A 20,570-nucleotide genomic window follows, 5' to 3' on the forward strand; every position below is an offset into this window, starting at 1 on the left:
AAAGGGCGATCGTAACGCTGTGCAGTTCCTCTTGGAACCTATAATGCCAACAAAGGGGGAAGAAATTCCAGCTGTGGTGACCTATTGGATGACTTGCGTGCCGTTCGGTTCCACGTCGAGCCCATTTCTCTTGGCTGCAACGTTGCAACATCATCTTGAAGACCTGCCGGAACAGTATGCTCAGACTGTGGGTATCCTGCGCAAGCAACTTTACGTGGACGACCTTGTAACTGGGGTTGACAGCCATGACAAGGGTAAAATATTGTGCCAGGAATCAGAAGATATATTGTCTCAAGCATGGATGCGGCTACAGAAGTGGATGTCGAACGACCGCGACCTCGTCAACTTCCTAGAGAATGGCAATGTGGCAAGAATGAACGCTGATGCTGGACGTACTGCAGGTGCGAAGTTATTGGGAGTAGGTTGGTATGCTCAGACTGACCACTTTGAATGCAACCTAATTTGACTCAGCTACTTCCTCTCCACAAGAGCCGACAACAAGAGATTTGTGCCTCACGTCTCGGCAACAATTTTCGACCCTTTTGCATTTATTGCTCCCACAACATTATGCATAAATATATTGTTCCAGAAGTTGTGGGAGTTGGGAATTGGTTGGGACGATCCCTTGCCTGAAATATTGCAACCTGAGTGGGACTAATACTAATACTAATACTAATTCGTACTAATAAATGTCAGCTTGGTCATGGCCAAATCAAGAGTGGCCCCTTTGAAACGCTTCTTGCTACCCCGATTGGAGCTTATGGGAGCCCTTGTTGGCACGCGACTATGCCACTACGTTGTCAAGGCCTTGGATCTGAAGAGCGTTGCTACCATCCTCTGGACTGACTCTACAGTGGCTATGTGCTGGATCAAGGGAAATGCTGCCATATGGAAGCCCTTCGTGGCAAACCGAGCCTCAGAGTTGCAGGAGTTAACACATCCCAGGAATTGAAAACACTGCCCAGGTTCAGACAAGCACGCTGACCTAATCACCCGCGGGATTCTCCCATCGGCGCTGCGGGAAAGCGAATTGTGGTGGAAAGGACCCCGTTGGCTTCAGGAGGATGACACGCGCTGGCCAACGATAAGTGAGCCGAACTCGAAGGTTGGGGAGTGCCAAATGGATGAGCGAAAGGTGACGATAATGCCCATAATATCATCGTCATCCGTGGCAATTTTCAATGTTCATAATTATAGTTCATTCAGCCGAGTCTTGCGAGTAACCACGTGGGTCCGCCCGCTTTGTCGGCAACTGCAACAACACAGAAGCAAAGACGATCGGCCCATTGCGAACTGAAGAAGTAATCGACGCCCGAAGATACTGGCTGGCTAAAGCTCAAGAAGAAGCATGTAGCGACGACATTTCGAACCTGAAGAATCGAAGACCGCTGCACAAGAGCTCTCCTGTTTTGCCTTTCAACCCGTACTTCGACAAAGAGGGTCTCATGCGAGTTGGTGAACACTTGCGATTCAGTGATAACAACGGCCAGACTAAGCATCCCATCGTTCTCCCTGGCAATCACCCTCTCACGTCACTGCTCATACGGAAGGAACACTTGAGAATGCTGCACACGGGCGTACGCGATACTCTAGCACAGCTGGGAGAATCGTATAGGATTATCCGAGGACGTCAGGCCGTAAAACACAAGCAGTGCCTCATCTGACACAAACAAGGTTGCGCTCCAGCTATGGAATCAGTAGCACAGCTTCATGCTGAAAGAGTGGCAAAGGGAAACCCGTTCGACATCGTTGGCATCGATTTTGCAGGGCCCTTGATTTGTCAACAGTCACGCGACAGCAAAAAATGCTACATCGCTATTTTCGCCTGTGCTGTGACACACGCCGTCCACCTTGAGCTCGTCAGCGACCTGTCGCCTACGGCCTTCTTCGTGGCCTTTAAACGCTTCGTGGCACGCCGCGGAGTTTGCTCGAGCGTGTGTTTGGACAATGCGCTCACATTCAAGCGTGCAGCCGGGGATCTAAAGGCCATGTTCGTGCTTTTGCAAGTCGAGGAATAGTAGTCCTACTTCCCCGGAAACCAGATAATATGGAAGTTTATTGTTGAACGGGCAGCTTGGTGGGGCGGATTCTGGGAGTGGATGGTGCGATCTGTGAAAGTAGCCCTGAGAAATGTGTTAGGTCGGAGTAGCTTGAGTTTCGAAGAACTGACCACGGTACTTTATGAGGTGGAGGCCGTGATCAACTCATGCCCTTTGACTTTCATATATGATGATGCTCAAGGGCCAGAACCGCTGTCACTGGCGCACTCCCTTGTCGAAAGAAAGTTCACGACCCTTCCTCCACACCTGCTGCCGGACAAAATTCCTGGTGGTGGCATGCATCTCTCACGATGCTGGAAGGTCCGGGCTGCCATGGCCGATGGTTTCTGGAGACGGTGGCGGAAAGAGTACTTATTGGAGCTCATATCGGCAGATATGTGCCGATCAACGACGTCGAGTAAACTGAAGAAAGGCGCGTTGGTACTCCTGACAGAACACCGTTTGAAACGCCACATGTGGAAGACCGCCAGAATTTAGGAAACATTTAAGGGTACAGAAGGCAGGGTGCGGTCCTGCAAACTGGTATTAAGGGGGGGAAACGAGATGAAGCGACCAATACAGCTGCTCTATCCCTTGGAGATTGTGGAGCATTGAGCTCAATAATAGTTCGCTCATCCGGGGGACGTTGTTGTATATCCTCCATTCTGTAGCCCAAGCTCCCCTCCCCTCTCTGTGCTGGGGCCGCCGACGATGTGGCAAGGAGGACAACCCCCAGAGGCGCTGGACACTTGACACCCCTCAAAACTGCGTGCCTTACTGGGGGGCGCAATCTACGAACAGCGACCGGCGGTGCGGTGGTGCCGTCCAAGTGTGGAGCGGGTTCTTGCACGTGCGGGGTACACGAATGCCTGTTTGGCACGGTGTATTATGACTCGCCACTTCTCTCTACTCTCTCGCCTTTCCCATACCTTCTAGTCTAAAATATAGGAGTCTTCTTGATGTGCTCGAAGAGAACGGACGCCTGTCATTTTTTCATTCTCCGTATCTTATTCTACAACAAAACGAGGGCGAAGATTTCTTGGCATCTGTGTCTAATACAAGCGCTTTTTTCAAGAGCTTCTCCCACATCGCTCAGGCATTCACCCATCTCATAAAATGTGTCATCGAGTACAAAAGCAAATGTGGCACGTCGCAGAATTTAAAGAACTGAAATGAGGCCTGCTGTCGACACTGTTGCTTGCACATTTTCGCGAAGATGCCGATAGCGAAATCCATGCCGACGCAACTAGCCTACGGCTTAGCGCAGTGCAAGTTTAGAGAAGAGACGGAGTAGGAATGTTTGTTGCTTTCGCTGATTGCTCGCTGACGAAGGTAGAATAAAATATTCTGTGAAGGAAAAATATTGCCTTGCCATTATTTGAGCAAAGGCAAAATTTTATCCTTACCTCTAAGGCAGACCCTTAAAAGTAGCGAGCGACCACAACGCCTTGTGCTCACTAGGAAACTTAAACATTTACTGTGTCTAGCTCGGTGAAGCCTCAGACTGCAGCAGTTCGAAGTCACTGATCTACAAGGTCTGATAGGAAACATCTTGATTGCGACTTCCTCTTCCGCGCACCTATTTAGCCACCGCTTTAAGAAGACTTACGCAATTACTCTTGAGTCCTTGATAAGAAAAAAGGTCCAAAGAGTTCACCGAACAATAGGGAGCAGACACTGAACTAAGAAGCCTTGTGGAGCTTCTGGAAGGGAAGACTGACCTTGTCTGGAGGGTAACAAAACGGCGGAACAACGTGTTCGAAAAGAAACACTTTTCGCCAAGTCGTGCCACCTAGCTTCTCATTACGCCTTCAGCATTGCTGGGTTCCAGGCGTTATTTACCTTCTCCTAATGGCAGGGCGCCTTGGATTCTCCAGTAAGCTCAATAAGCTCCCGATAGAGTATTTCTGGCCGTGCCTGAACGCCAGCATCGCCCATTACGTAGGGACGTAGTGATGCTGCCAGCGACGCAAGACACCAAGAACAAGGCCAGCAGGATTGTTAAAAGCGATCTAGCCTCTCAGCCGACCGTTTCAGCGGAACGCGATGAACTTATTGGGGCCGTGTTCGCTGTCAACATCTGTGAATAAGTCGATCGTCACGGCTGCCGACTACCTTCACCGCTGCGCGAAAACCCAAGCATGGTCCTGCCCAAGAGTGGTGCGGCCAAAGTGGCAATTATTATTCGTGGAAAGCATCCTTGAACTCCATGGCGCCCCACGAGTCCTCATCAACCATAGAGCAGTGGCTTTTATGGCGGAGCTTACCGAAACTTTCCTGAATTACGGTCAGACAAATCACTCTTGGATAACCGCCTACCAACCGCAAACGATTGGCCTCACGGAACGCCTAAGCAAGTCACTGGAGACATCATAACAATATACATCGACGTCGAACACGAAACGTGGGATGCCATCTTTTGATACGTAACTTTTCCTTTACAGCTTGGCAGTTCAATACAACGCAGATCACACCGTTCAAGCTGGTCTACGGAGGGAACACGACGACCTCTCTCCACATCATGCTACCACACCTCAGCGCGATAAGAATCCTGGCATCACCACTGGTCTACAGGGTGCCGAGAAGCCCGGCAGTTCGCACGCCTGCGCATCAGGAAGCAGCGAGGGACACACAGCCGAGATTACACTCTTCAACGACGCAAAGTGGAGTACCAGGCCGGCAACCGTGTTTGCGTTTCAACCCCAATATGGCGACATGCACTCAGTGAAAAGCGACTTAGACATTATTTCCGATGATACAAGGTTCATTGTCGTATTGGCGCACTGGCCTGTGAGATCGAGCCTAATGCATTCAGCCAATAACAGCGTCGCCGTGGATGCCATTATAATGTGATGAACCTAACGGTCTCCGCATACGTTTTCCGCTAAGATGATTGTTCCGCAAAGTGCCGCGGCAACGGCAGCTTGCCACGTTGAAAGTGACGTCACTAGCCTTTCATATATGGAAGAACCAGCCTAGCAACCGATATTATTGTTGTAACAGTACCGCTATGGGTAGGCGACGCATAGTTAGGACTGCCGAGCAAGGTGAATAGAAAGTTGTCGTAGTGAAACCGTTGCATGGAAGCATCTGCTTTCTGCGCACGATAGGCTACGTAGGCAAGGTGCGCATCCGTCGATTTCGGGAAGACTTTCATAAAGTGAATGCAAGATGAGGATGTCCGCACCAGAGAGCTCGAGACATTGCGAAACCCCAAAAGAGGACTGTTTCCTCTCGTTTTACAGGAACCACTTTGGACTTGCGTGCTAGAGCGACCCAAATAAACCAACCACGAGGCATAAGTGGAGCTTGGATTTGGTGTTGGCAGCGAATGTAGCGAAAGTGGTCGCGAAACCTGTAACAGTGTACCACAGCCACCAAAAAGTGATCGCCACTTCCATTACTTCCAAGCAATAAAGCATTGCATTTCTCTCTCAGCAGTTGTATTGGTGGTTTTCAAAAGCTTCTGTGGACATCCACTCTGTCATTCATTTTATTTGTTTACTACGTCGGTTCAGTTTTTCTTTCTTGTGGTATGTTCGTAACATTGGGATGATGCTTTTAAGAGCGGGGCGTTTACAGGCGCATTTGTTCATACTCTTCCCAGTGACCGCCATTTCCCCTGCTAACAACTGTTAAAATTAATGCTCGGCACAAGGCATGCTTCAATGTAAGCTATGTTAGAATGTTATGTTATGCATGTGAATGTATGGTATGTTATGGTGGAAGTAACCCTGTCTGTTTTTGTCACCGATTCTACCTGCTGTCTATGCTGTCTCCGAACTTGGTGTAAAGAGGCTGCACGCGGAACGCGCGTGGTGTTGTAAATTAAGAAAGGCACGCGAGCTCAAGCGATTGCGCTGGAATCTTTGACGTGTCGTGTATAAATAGCGGATGCGCGTTCCCCAGAAAACAGATTTCGGCGATCGACGCATGTGCGTGACACTATCGTTTCGTCGAAGTGCAACTTATTTTCGTGTGCATGCGTTCGCCCCATAAAGAGTAGGCGTTGTTACTCGCCGTGATACCAGGATTGAATTCTTGACCGTAACACCAACGTGACAATATAATTGACGTTCGTTTATGCTTTTGCTGTATGCTAGATTCTGCTCATAGTACAATTTATCACCACGTAAGCGGTGTTACAGCGAAGCTGCGAATTGCTAGGGCTCCATGTATTTTTCGTGTTTGTGCTTCAACAATAAAATAGTTGGGCTTGGGCTGATCCCGGAGATCGTGCAATGCCGGACGGGCCCACGGCGGCCATGAAGCAGCGTTCAAGCACTCCGCCCCTGATAGTAATAATGATATTTTATAGTAAATTAAATAAGAACACGAAAATTGGAAGACGCTGAAGCTTCGCATTCAAGACTGGTACGCGATAGCGTTATCGCACCTTGTTCGCACCGCCCACTGATTTGCTCGGCATGCCCTTGAGTCACACAATGACGACACGTACGCCTGAGCAAGCGGAACGAACCAAATTACTCGGTGTCTCGAATGGAGAAACGATCTGCGCGAGCCACACCTCGTGATCGGCACGGACAGCCGGGCCGCGACGTGCCATGAAGGTGGATGCGATCATGGGGCTGATGCCTCGATGGGATCGTTGAAGCCGGCGAGTGGCGCGTCACCTCTCGGGGCAGCGCCGTACACTGCGAGGAGGGAGTATTCTGTGTTTTCCACAAGATGGTTCTGCGTTCGCGCCAAGCTTAGAAGAAATGTAGCGGAAGCGTACTTCGATACGCGGGTAAATGCGAGTTCTGTAAGTTACATGCTCGTAATTACCGATATACACCGTAGTATAACATTCTACGGCACGTTTCAAAGACACCACCGCATTCACTAGAGGCGCTTATGTCCCGATTTGAACGTGCGAAATCGTGACTACGTGGTGGCGTCTCGGTCTCACACTCTGGAGACCCTGGTTCGATTCCCACCCAGCCCATCTTGCAACTTCTTTTTAACGCGATAGCGTTAAGGAGCTCGTGTCGCAGAAAAGCCGGTGTCGGCGTCGGTGTCGGCGTCCGCGGCGTTGACCATGACTCCATAAATAAAAAGCAACTTTCAAGATGGGCTGGGTAGGAATCGAACCAGGGTCTCCGGAGTGTGAGACGGAGACGCTACCACGAGTTCGATGCTTCCAAGAGGTACAAACGCGCCTCTAGTGAATGCGGTGTTGCCTTCGAAACGAGCCGTGGAATACTGCGGTGTATATCGGTAACTATGAACATGTAACTTACAGAAGTCGCAATTACACGAGTAGTGAAGTGCGTTTCGCTGCATTTCTTCTGCGCTTTCCGCACACGCAGAGCCATCTTGCGGCAAACACAGAAGACCCCCTCCTCTCCATGTACGGCGCTGCCCCGACAGATGGCGCGCCACGCGCGCATTGGAGCTGTCGCGGCTCGGACTCTCTCCCCTGACAACGCTTCGCCTTGCTCCCTCTGCAGAATCAAGCGTCCTTCCTTTCTTTAGATCACTATCTGTCTATCTCTCTGCCCGTGCCGATCACGATGTTTGGCTGGCGTGCATCATTTCCTCTTCAGGGATACCGAGTTCTTTGGTTCGCTCCGCTTGCTCAGGCGCACGTTTCGTTACTGCGCCGAACGCCGCGTTGCTCGAACATATGGCTCGAGGCTCACCGCGTCCGATGCGGGGTGCCTCGTAAGTGATGGCTGCCCTGTAGTCCATTGTCTTACACCCATTGGCGGGTCGACGGGAACGCTGTCGCGTTCCACTCTTGAAGGCGAAGCTTAAGCGTCCTCCAATTTTTACTTATGAATTGCCTTCCGCCATTTTTTGCTCACGGGCAACGCCGCCGACGCCGACTTTTCTGTGACACGAGTTCCTTAACGCTATCGCGTTAAAAAAACATTCCTTCAAGCCGGCTAGTATATTGGAATTGTTTGTGAACAGCACATGGACTTACGGGCAGGAGGCGTTGCGATTTAGGCAATCGAAAAAATGTATATAACCCATGCACGCTTGTATCGCAAGGCGACAATGCTACTGAGTTTCCAGGATTACCTTCCGAACGAGCAAAGGCGGCTTGGGTAGGTCTAGTGCATATCGGCGACCACGCGCAATTAGGTATTTCAGTGTCATATACTCGCAAATCTGTGTGTGATTTCCCAGGGTTCCTGTAGCATTCACCAGCTGCTGTTTCTGCAGTGACTCACTTTTGTTCAAAATATAAATAGCTGAAATTTAAAAAAAATGATATTCGCTTTTATTGTTCGAGGCAATGTTCAATTTCGGGACGTCCTAAATGTATTATACTACCTCTAAATTCATTAGGAAACAGATGTAACGATTCATCATTCTTCAGAATTCTTTAGTCAAAGCAAAAGTAGGCATGCCCATTGAAGGTGGTATGAGGCCTTCAGCTTACTTTGAGTGCCAACAGGGCATCCTTCACCCCTTCCGGAGCAGATAACTTGCGGTACAAGTTCAGGAATCCGAAGTGGTGGATCTTGCGAACCCAAAAATCATCGATTGCTTCGTAGAACTCCCGTGTCATCAATAAGTCTGGCGTTGAGTACGTTCTCCTGAGAAAACAAATATAAGGAGCGGCAGGGCTTTATCGTGATTGTGGCGAAATTCGGCCAAACAAAAAGAAAACATGCTGATGCATAATAATAATAAACTCGTTTCGAGAGGCAGGCATTAATTTTCACGTATTTCTCCGAATATCACCAAATATAAAAAGTTGTGGCCCGCTGCACAACTTTTATTGCCGTCAATGCTGTTTGCTAAATGGTGACTGCAGACATGGCACCCGCCATTGCTAAGCATGATTCCACTGTCCAATGCTCACCCTTTCCTCTTGACAAAATATCGGTTTTAATTGCACTTTAGCTATTAGACCATCCAAAGTACGGTTGCTCGAATAAGGACACAATTTTTTGGGTGGTAGAACCTCTGCGGTACCTTTCTCAGGTGCCAAAAGACGACATACAGCAAGTATGAGTGTAAGAAAAGACAATGAAATATATTTTTCGGGGTGTCTACCAAGTTGACACTTACAAATTCCCTGAGTTTTCGAGGTTTTCCCTGAATGCCTTTGCGAAATACCCTGAGTGATGCAGAACTATATTTTATGTCAAGACGGGCCCCTGTCACCATATTGCCCTATGCTGTCAGTCTCTAGTAAGCATGTGAAAAAATATAAAAAAACGACCTAATCCAATTTGACTAAGGAGTAGTGTCTATGTTATTCAAAAAGAGAATAGAATGGAAGGGTTAGTAAAATGCGCCGCAAATAAAATACCTTGGAAAAAAATTGCAATTGGAGTCGGACATTCTCAAATATGAATAACAAGGAGATGCACACAAAAGAAAATACTTTCGAACATGAGCTATTTCTATCAATTGATAGTAAGTTCAGTGGTATGAGGCCCAAACTTTCTCACAACTGAGATTCTCTCTCAACAGCTCGTAAGTCAAGCTCAACTGTCCTGGCATACTCAGCCCGCGCGCGATGCCTCAGTGTTGTGTTTCACTGCTTTAAAGAGTTTATTTTGGCTTGGATGAGGCACACCTGCACCTCGGCATCAGCCGACACTTTGTTTTTTTAGCTAAAGCCCCTTGAAAACGGCGGCAGCACGCTTCCTTTCCTGTTCATTCCTCAATGCGTAGGTCCTTTCTGTTCTTGTTCTCCTTCCGCTACTCGTTCGCCCCACGGACCATTTGAAGCATTGGCCAGTTGCACAGTCCACGTCCAATTTTTCGAGCTCCCTAGGGGGTGCGAGAACGTCCGAAAAATAGGCCAGTTGGAAAAAATAAATGCAAGCATTTACTGCCCTTAAGGCCTCAAACGGCCACATGCAATTCGAAAACACTCTGAAGGCCTATTGGTACACGTATTAGGCATACCGGTGCTCGTACTGTGACAAGAAATACCGGGTGCAGGCGTTTTTAATAAAGGAATACATACTCTGTCCCGTGGCAATGACCCCTTCCCACGCTTGTTATGCTTCACTGCAATATTTTTGCGTATCCTTCACAAAGTAACATTTCTTACTTTCTGAACTGCTGACTTTCGGGAACCGGCATTATACAACGCACCATGCTTTCGAAGCTTCTAAGCCAATCGCGAGGACTACAAAGGCGGAGTCCGTGCCATTGCTGACAGCAGCGAATTCTTTCAATAAAAACACGGCACCCAAGGGCAAGAAGCTTCACAGCGAATGACGAAGCAGCTAGGCCTAGCATTGACGCAGTGGAGGCTACGGCTGCCAGCGGATCTTCGTGCGAGAGCGCCGGTTTGAGGAGGTGAGGTAATCAAAATGACAGCGGTGGTGGCTTTGATTCATGCTGTTTCTGACCTGCGGTCACGGCGAAACGTCCGGAAAATCGGACGGCGGAGAGTTCTTGCGTCCGAAATTTCAGACGTTCTGATACATTGACTCTATGGAGTGCGTGGTAGTGCCGCGAAGTCGTCCAAATTACCGAGAATTCGGAAAGTCGGTCGTTGACTGTACACATGCAACTCTTCCAGCCGACGACGGAACCTCAAAGATGATTCATTACGATTCCAGTCTGTTACTCTAGCCAGAATTACCGCAACTTTCGACCCTTTCAATAAAATTAGAGCTAATTTTACCTGATAGCGGCAAAAATTCCCTGAGTTTTCCCTGAGTTTTGCCAGACTACTCAAAGTGCCTGAGAATTCCCGGTTTTCCTGGTTGGTAGACACCCTGTTTACTTAAAATCAGCCTGCAAATTTCTGACGTGGAGATAACTGCACAATCAAGATGTCACGGCTGGCAGCAACTGTTGCTGAATCCACGTGCGAGTAAAGCTTTCGTCACTATTCCTCATTATGCCATTTCCACCATAATGATCTGAGAATGGTAATGGTTTGAGCACGTTTGTAGTGGATCATCTGGCGTCTTGCCAGTGATAAGATGGATACGTGCAATTGTTTATGTTTCCGCAGTGACCGTTCTCACCGACTAGAAAATGGTAAATATTATCATTCAGCGGAAGACGCACCTGCATTATTTGTAAATTACGAAAATCTTATCGTTCATTCAATCTTCTGTGTATGTCTTTCCCGAACCATGCATGATTCATGAATCATGTATGAACCATGATTGCATGCGTAGCACGCATTTTGTCGTAGTTTCTAGAAACCACGCTGGTAACGGCGATTACACTAGTTCAGCGCCGTTCTAGTTCAAGCGAAAGGACGCCATTCAAAGTGTAACAGCTTACGCTAGCCGGTCACTGCCAAACGCAGAAGCACATCTACGAGGTAGAAAGCGTGTCTTGCGAACGTTGGGGCTACGGCAAAATTGCGGCCTTAGAAATACGGGAGGCACTAAAAAGTATTCGCTGGAAACTTAAAACATCCTTCAGGTCGCCTAGCATGATGTAGTCTCCGACTCCAGGAATTATAGTTCGCCATGGTGTATAAAGCTGGGAGGAAGCACTCTGACGCTGACTGCCTGTCGCGCGCCCCTATTGACCCGCTACGGCTAGGCGGACTGGACGACGATGCCTTCTTAGGAACAATAACTGCAGACGAGTTCCCCGAACAACAACGAGCAGATCCGCAGTTACGAAACCTTGTGAAGTACCTGGGGGGCAAGGCTGACGTTCTCCATAGCATATTGCGGCGTGGAATAACTTCGTTTTGCTTGCACAACGACGTCCATGTGAAAAAATAACTTCTCCCTAGGCAGCGCAAACTACCTTCTCGTTGTTCCAACACCACTCCGGCCTGAAGTGCTGCGCGACAACCAGACCACCGGCAGCTTAGGCTTCCCAGTACGCTCGAAAGAATAAAAGAGAAATACTATTGGCCGCGCCTTGCTTCCGACGTCGCCCGCTACATCAAGATATTGCGTGAGTGCCAGCAACGCAAGACGCCGCCAACAAGATCAGGGGGATTGTTAAAGACCATCTAGCCTCCTTGTCGACCCTTTCAGCAGACCAGGATGGGTTTTTGGGACCGTTACCGATATCACAATCAGGAAACAAGCGGAACGTTGTGGCCACAGACTATCTTACCCGCTACGCTGAAAGGAAAGTTCTACCGAAAGGAAGTGCAGCCTAAGTGCTGAAATTCTTCGTCCAGAAAATCCTGCTGCGACATGGCGCCCATAAGTCCTCATCACCGACAGCGGGACGTTCTTCACTGCAAATGATCCAAGCCGTTCTGAAATACAGCCAGACAAACCACAGGAGGACAAGTGCCTACCAGCAGCAGACCAATGGTTTTACGAAGCGGCTGAACAAGACCCTCGACCACATGCTTGCAATATACGTCGGCGTCGAGCACAAGACTTGGCATGGACGTTAGCACAAGACGTGTGAGTCATGTCATTCGTAACCTTCGCTTACAGTATGGCGGTGCAAGAAACAACGCAGATCGCGCCATGCAAGCTGCTTTCCGGCAAGAACCCGTCAACAAATACCGACGCCATGCTGCCGTACGTCACCGACAAAGAGAATTTGGACGTCGCCGCCTATCTCCAGAGCACCGAAGAAGCCTTATAGCTCGCCAACCTTAACATCAAGAATAAGCAGAGGGCCGACAGGCGGCACTATAATCCTCAACGAAGCTACTAGAAGTACCAGTCTGGAAATCATATTTGGGTTTTGACCCCAATACGCTGACCAGGACTCAGAGAGAAATTGCTTCGGAGATATTTCGGACCCTACAAGATCATCCGCAGTATTGGGGCACTGAACTATGAGCTCGAGTCTGACGGCATTTCGCAATCGCAGCGGTGCTGCGCGCGACCTAAACTAGTCCAAGTTGTGTGCCTTAAGCCGTTCGATTAGCGCTAACGAACTTTGGGACTTTGTTTCTGTGTAGCTTTGTTACTTTACTAAGTATGCTTTTGTTTCTCGCACTCTTTTCTGTTTGTAGCATCGGAACGGTGCTTTTTAAGAGGCATACATTAATACGTATACTCGTTTGTTTTTCCGGTGACACGCCGTGGTTACTCAGTGGCTATGGTGTTGGGCTACTGAGCACGAGGTCACGGAATCGAATCCCGGCCATGGCGGCCGCATTTTGATGGAGGCGAAATGCGAAAACATCCGTGTACTTAGATTTAGGTGCGCGTTAAAGAAACCCCAGGTGGTAGAAATTTCCGGAGTCCTCCACTACGGCTTGCCTCAAATCAGAAAGGAGTTTTGGCGCGTAAAACCCCGCAATTTTTTTTTCCGGTGATCGGTTTTCACCGTCTAGCAAATGTTGAGTGCCATCGCTCAGCGCAAGACGCGACTGCATGCTTTGGAACTTACGCGAATGTTATCGTTCATTCTATCTGTTGCGCTTGTCCTCGCCTAACAAGCATTGTTAGAGTGCATGTACGACAAGAATTGTGTAGCAGATACTGGAAACCACGCGGGCACCAGCGATTAGACTAGAACCTTGGTGGGCTGATATATAAAAGTTGACGCGCTTCACCCGCTGATCACATTTCGGCGATCGCCGACTGTGTTTGTTCACCCAATATAGAGCGACTTAAGTTACAGTTTTGTTGCTGTGCTGATCTCCGTTACTATTACGTGACAATATGTAGCAGCCGACGAAGTCCGTGAAACGACCGATTGCTGCCTAAGTCAGGTCCCCTCACTGTCTATTCAGTATCCAGGTGGAACTCCAAGCAACAAGGCAGCGCCGCGGAAACGTTACCCCACATTACAAGCACAGTCATTTGTGGCGATCCAAATCGCCAGGGGGGGGGGGTATTGAGAGAGAGAAGAAGACGATGAGGTTAGCCGGAGGAATGTAGCAATAAATGGGTTCTGCCTGCAGTACCCCAGTGAAATCTTTACATTGGCGCAGGCAAAAACAGGAAACGTGTGGACAATATTGACACGTGTACTTATCTTTATCGGGCGACCACGTTTCGCCGCTTAACAACTGTAATCGCACAGCGAGGGACGCGCCTGAATGTATCCGATGTTTCTGGAAAGTTATCGATGCTTCTACCTGGCTGTCTGTTCTCGCCGAACCTTGTGTTATCTGATTTCATCGCGTAACGCGAATGGTGTAGAACTTTGTGGAAGGCACACGGGTCCGAACGATTAGTCTGGAACATTCGACGGCCGCTCTATAAAAGCCGACGCACTTGACCTGCTGATGAGATTTTCGACAATCGCCGACTGTGTTCGCCGCTATCGTTGTGCTATAAGTGTAGCCTGTTTTGTGGGCACAGGTTCGCCCTATAAAATTTAGTTTTGTCGTTCACAGTGTTGCTACTGTGTCCTTCAACGTCACCACCACGTGACATCTGGTGGAGGTGCTTTTCGTTCATGTACCGAACGCCCCCGCAAAGCCGCGATCCAAGCCCGAAGCCCGAGGACAAAACCGACACCGCCCAAGACCAGCGTGCTAGCCGCAGACTGCAAGGACTGCCCCCAGAGCACGGACTTCTACCTGAGGCGACAAAGAAGATCGTGGTCGAGACAACCTCAATGGCTGCCCCAGCGTCCCCCGTTATCTTACAACAACCCCGGGACCCACCGACATTCCATGGAGCAGCGACTGAAGACCCGGAATCCTGGCTGGAGACCTACGACCGAATCGCGACATTCAACAACTGGGACTCCGACAACAAGCTGCGGCATGTCTACTTCGCCTTAGAAGACGCCGCCAGAACGTGGTTTGAGAACCGGGAGTCGACCTTAACGACATGGGACCTCTTCCGTAGCGGCTTCCTGCGCACCTTTACGAGCGTCGTGCGCAAGGAAAGGGCCGAAGCCATGCTGGACGCCCGAGTGCAGCTACCGAACGAGAACGTTGCTATCTTCACGGAAGAAATGAAACGTCTCTTCCGCCACGCCGACCCGGATATGCCCGAAGAGAAAAAAGTCCGCCTTCTCATGCGTGGTGTGAAGGAAGAACTTTTCGGCGCAATGGTACGAAGCCCACCGAAGACCGTAGAAGAGTTCCTTCGCGAGGCAACCAGCATTGAGAAGACACTCGAAATGCGGAACCGGCAATTCAACCGCCGTACGAGCTCTACCCACTACGCAGGAATTCAATCACTGGCCACAGACGATCTGCGCGAGACCATCAGGGCCATTGTGCGCGAAGAATTGCGCAAGGTCTTGCCTTCGTCGCAGCCTCAAGTGGCCTCGATCGCCGACATCGTGAAAGAAGAGGTGCACCGATCCCTTGGAGTTCCTGAGGTGGAACCAGAATCACCGCAGCCGGAGGCAATGACCTACGCCGCCGCCGTCGCCCGTCGTCAAGGCCCCCCTGCGCGACCGTGCAAGGGTCCTGCAACGCCGCAATTCCGTCGTCCGCCGCCGCCGCCGCAGCCAGCACGCCAATACGTCGCCCAGCGCACCTACGCGAGGAAGACGGACATCTGGCGAGCCCCCGACCACCGCCCGCTCTGCTATCACTGCGGAGATGCCGGTCATGTGTACCGCCGATGCCCATACCGCGACCTGGGACTGAGAGGGTTCGCCGTCAACGCGCCGCGTCCGCAGCTTGGCGAGCGCCCACGTGAAATCGCCGATTACCTAGCCGCCACTCAGTGGAACTCTCGACGACCATCCCGTTCACCGTCACCAGGCCGCTACCTGTCACCGCAGCGCCGACCGTACACTGGTCCAGCTCGGGGCCGCTCTGCGAGCCCATATCCGGAAAACTAAAAGCAGCAACCGATGGAGGTGCGGTTGCTGTTCGTCGAACTGACGAAGATCCTCCGCCGCCGACGAAGTCGATGAAGAAACCATCTCGACGACCTAATGATGACACACCGCCGTCCCGACGAAGTCAGCAAGCCAAGACTACACCGACGAAAGACGACTTGACGACGCGACGTTCCAGTTTCAGTTCAACACGACGCAGCCGTGATCCGACGCCAAGACCTAACTGCAACGCCAGACAAAGAACCACCGACCTCGACGTGCTTCTCGACGGCCACGCAGTTACCGCCTTAGTGGACACCGGTGCTGATTACTCCGTCATGAGTGGACACATCGCCGCCCAGTTGAAGAAGGTTAAGACTGCATGGGAAGGCCCTCAAATTCGCACCGCTGGAGGACACCTGATTACGCCGACTGGAATCTGCACGGCAAGGATAACCATTCATGACCGGACTTACCCTGCCACCTTCGTTATCCTCCAACAGTGTTCTCGAGACGTCATTCTCGGTATGGACTTCCTGAACCAACACGGCGCAGTGATCGACCTGAAGTCGAAGTCAATAACGCTGTCGGAAGATAAAGCGATACCGCCGGAGAGCCCTCGTAGTCACCACGCCTTGAGTGTGCTCGAAGACCAAGTGAGCATCCCGCCCCGCTCCAGCATTGTTATTTCGGTCGGCACCGAAATACCCGCTGACGTAGAAGGTGTCATCGAAGGCGACCAACGCCTCCTGCTAGACCGTGAAATTTGCGTCGCAAGAGGGATCGCTCGACTGCATGGAGGGAAAACTGAAGTGTTGCTGACAAACTTCAGCCCGGAGTTCAAGCACATCAACAAGGGCACGACGATCGCGTACATCGAGGAAATTGTGGAAACCAGTAATGCGTTTATCCTCTCGGATTCCACCACATCTACCCCGCCGACCACGGTTCCCGAACCAGACTACCACATTAATCCAAGTCTCCCAGTGATTAAGCAACAGCAGCTCAGAAGTCTGCTCCGACGGTACAAAGACTGCTTTTCGACGACATCGAGGATTCGACAAACACCAGTCGCCAAGCATCGCATAATCACCGAGGAGTACGCTCGACCACTCCGCCAAAGCCCTTACCGAGTTTCGCCGCGAGAACGCGAAGCTATAAGAGAACAAGTCGACGAAATGCTGCGCGACGACATCATCCAGCCGTCGAAAAGCCCGTGGGCATCCCCTGTTGTCCTGGTGAAGAAAAAAATTACCGACGATTACGTTACTTCCTAATGCGAAATTTGAGCGCAGCAAATAAGCTGTTTCACCTTTTCGATAGATTGAGGCAAAGAAATCGAGCAACACATGTATGCGCTATCACAGAATTTTTTTTTATTTTTCACACGTATTCCTTTAACAAAGACTCCACTAACAGTTCTTGACAGTCATGAAGGAAGCTTTGTGGTCGGAGAAATAGACTGATATATGTTTGACTTGGTACACCAATGCTTGATTCTCAAAGACGAGATCTATACAAGTGCCTCGCGAGGTTGTCACAGCCGTGGGACGCGTTACGAGCGAGAGGAACGGGATGTTCTCCGGCATAAGTGTTAGGAAATTGCTGTTTGTCTTTATGTCAACATTAAAGTCCCCCACTACTAACATCGGTGTGGATCGATGGACGGTTAATGCGAGTTGCAGGAAGTGCACGACGTCTTTCGTGAGTGCGGTAGCGGACTCACGAAAGCGGTATCAGTCGGTCGCTGCTAGCGCTGGGGGGATGAAAGGGGGGCGGAGCTGGTTATGAGGCCGACGATAACGCCGACGACGACGCGAAACCCAGGAACGGACGCCAAAGAGCCATTTGTGTAGCCAGCCCTCCTCCACAGTCTCTCCTCCTCCCTTCCATCATCCTCCCTCGCCCGGAGAGCCGACAGCGCGCATGCGCGGCGGCGGAGCAGATTCGTCGGCGAGCCACGACGCGAAACCCAGGAACGGACGCCAAAGAGCCATTTGTGTAGCCAGCCCTCCTCCACAGTCTCTCCTCCTCCCTTCCATCATCCTCCCTCGCCCGGAGAGCCGACAGCGCGCATGCGCGGCGGCGGAGCAGATTCGTCGGCGAGCTACGACGCGAAACCCAGGAACGGACGCCAAAAAGCCATTTGTGTAGCCAGCCCTCCTCCACAGTCTCTCCTCCTCCCTTCCATCATCCTCCCTCGCCCGGAGAGCCGACAGCGCGCATGCGCGGCGGCGGAGCAGCAGATTCGTCGGCGAGCTGGTTACGAGGCCGACGACGTCGACGACGACGACGACGACGACGCGAAACCCAGGAACGGACGCCAAAGAGCTGCGCTCTAAAAGGACGGAACCCTACGTTTCTGCGTCGATTATCGTCGTCTGAACAAGATCACGAAGAAGGACGTATACCCCCTTCCACGGATAGACGACGCATTGGATCGGCTCTGCAACGCTAAGTACTTCTCCTCGATGGACCTCAAGTCTGGCTATTGGCAAATAGAAGTCGACGAAAGAGATCGCGAAAAGACCGCCTTCATCACCCCAGACGGCCTCTACGAGTTCAAGGTTATGCCATTTGGACTGTGCTCGGCGCCTGCAACGTTCCAGCGCGTGATGGACACGGTTTTAGCGGGATTGAAATGGCAGACCTGTCTCGTTTACTTGGATGACGTCGTTGTATTCGCCGGAAATTTCGACGATCACCTTAGGCGGCTTGCCACAGTGCTAGAGGCCATCAAGTCATCAGGGCTCACTCTGAAGCCAGAAAAATGCCGCTTCGCTTACGACGAGCTTCTGTTCCTAGGCCACGTCATCAGTAAATCCGGAGTACGCCCCGACCCGCAGAAAACAGCTGCCATCGCAAAGTTCCCGCAGCCCACCGACAAGAAGGCAGTGCGTAGATTCCTTGGCATGTGTGCCTACTACAGGCGCTTTGTCAAGGACTTTTCACGCATCGCCGAGCCGTTGACACGTCTAACTAAATGTGATGTTGAGTTCAAGTGGGAAACGCCGCAGGCCGACGCATTTGAAGAACTCAAACGACGCATGCAGTCGCCGCCGGTACTTGCGCACTTCGACGAGTACGCCGATACAGAAATCCATACTGACGCCAGTAGCCTAGGCCTCGGTGCCGTTCTAGTCCAGAGGAAAAACGGAGTCGAACAGGTGATATCTTACGCTAGCCGGTCGCTGTCAAAAGCGGAAGGCAACTATTCTACGACCGAAAAGAATGCCTCGCCATCGTTTGGGCTACAGCTAAATTTCGCCCTTATCTTTATGGCAGGCCATTCAAAGTCGTCAGTGACCATCATGCTTTGTGTTGGTTAGCGAGTATAAAGGATCCTTCAGGACGACTGGCGCGGTGGAGCCTCAGACTACAAGAATACGACATCACTGTAACCTACAAGTCCGGACGAAAACACTCCGATGCCGATTGCCTATCACGTGCCCCCATTGACCCGCCGCCGCAAGATGACGAAGATGACGAAGATGACGACGCCTTCCTTGGCATGATAAGCGCAGAAGACTTCGCTGAGCAGCAACGGGCAGACCCGGAGCTAAAAGGCCTGGTGGAATATTTGGAAGGGCACACCGACGTTGTCCCCAGGGCATTTAAGCGCGGACTATCTTCCTTCACGCTTCAAAACAATCTCCTCGTGAAGAAGAACTTTTCACCAGTCCGCGCCAACTACCTTCTTGTTGTCCCGTCAGGACTTCGTCCAGAAGTATTACACGCCCTACATGACGATCCGACCGCTGGACACCTCGGTTTTTCCCGGACACTCTCGAGGATACAACAAAAGTATTATTGGCCGCGCCTGACCGCCGACGTCGCCCATTATGTCAGAACATGCCGAGACTGTCAGCGACGTAAGACACCGCCGCGTTCAACGAGGGACGAACTACCATCGAGGGCCACAAAGCAAGTGGCGAACAACATGCCGAGCCGCTGGAGGGAGTGACCAGGCCTGAAGTTCTATGAAGCATTCCAAGCGCCTCGGGGTTTACGGCTGACGACCCCGTCACTAAGGGTACCGCTCCTGCCTCCAATGAGCAAGACGAGTCTGAAATTCGTTTTAAGGAAGCCATGCTAACCCATGAAACTAAGCCAGCTGTAATTCCGCCAGGGAATGACATAACTGTTCTTAGTGCGCTGCTTGACCTTCTGAAATGCCAGATGAAGCAAAAGCAGCAACTAGTAGATCTTGTTACGTTGTCAAGATCTGGAAGCAAGAGAGAACAGCGTTTCTTCAAACTAGACATACTCGATTGAAATTCGTCAGGTGTACATACCAGGCTTCATTTTTATGAGTACTCTTGCTAGAGGAACCAATGGTTGACTGATGAGGACAGCATACATACCATGCGGACATTTTTCTTTGCCAACGCACAGAAATCGTATGATCTTCCCTTAAGTTCACAGTTGAATGAACCATGCAGTAGGCGGAAGGAGAGCTGCTCTCGAGCATTCAAAAAGAGTCTCGTGGCACTTTGGAATAACGCCATATTCTACAGACAGAAAACAATAAACATCAGAGAGTATGTGTTGCAAAAGTGGCATTTAATTTGTACAGCCGAGCCGACACTTCCTGAATCGTCAGTTATCGCCCTCATTATACACGGTATGACAAGAGAGTGCCAGAAGCAAGTTATAACTAGGCCGCCAAACACAATGAACCAACTGCGTCAGTCACTGGCGTAGGTTGTGACGACAGATTTTAATGTGCCATCAAAAGAGAGAAAAGTCACAACTCTATACGAAGCGACGAATAGACGCGAGGCTCGATACCTCATAATCAACCGTACCTGGAAAAGTCCAGGGACCAGAGAATCTCACTAATATGCTGTAGAAACGGTGTTCCTTGTTAAATCAGGCGTTACGACAGTAACGATGCTGGTAAACAACCGACACGTGTCA

General features: G+C 50.6%; 1 protein-coding gene across 1 annotated transcript in view; it reads right to left on the reverse strand.

Annotated features, from left to right (window-relative positions):
- The window catches only part of LOC135916399 (uncharacterized), a 208,680-nt gene that overhangs the window by 116,499 nt on the left and 71,611 nt on the right, over nt 1-20,570 (reverse strand). The window contains exon 7 of the mRNA XM_065449749.2: nt 8,434-8,590. Within this exon, the coding sequence (XP_065305821.1) occupies nt 8,434-8,590 (157 nt within the window). The remainder of the gene's footprint in view (nt 1-8,433; nt 8,591-20,570) is intronic.

The sequence above is a fragment of the Dermacentor albipictus genome, unplaced genomic scaffold (assembly GCF_038994185.2).
Source record: "Dermacentor albipictus isolate Rhodes 1998 colony unplaced genomic scaffold, USDA_Dalb.pri_finalv2 scaffold_15, whole genome shotgun sequence".
Classification (NCBI taxonomy): domain Eukaryota; kingdom Metazoa; phylum Arthropoda; class Arachnida; order Ixodida; family Ixodidae; genus Dermacentor; species Dermacentor albipictus.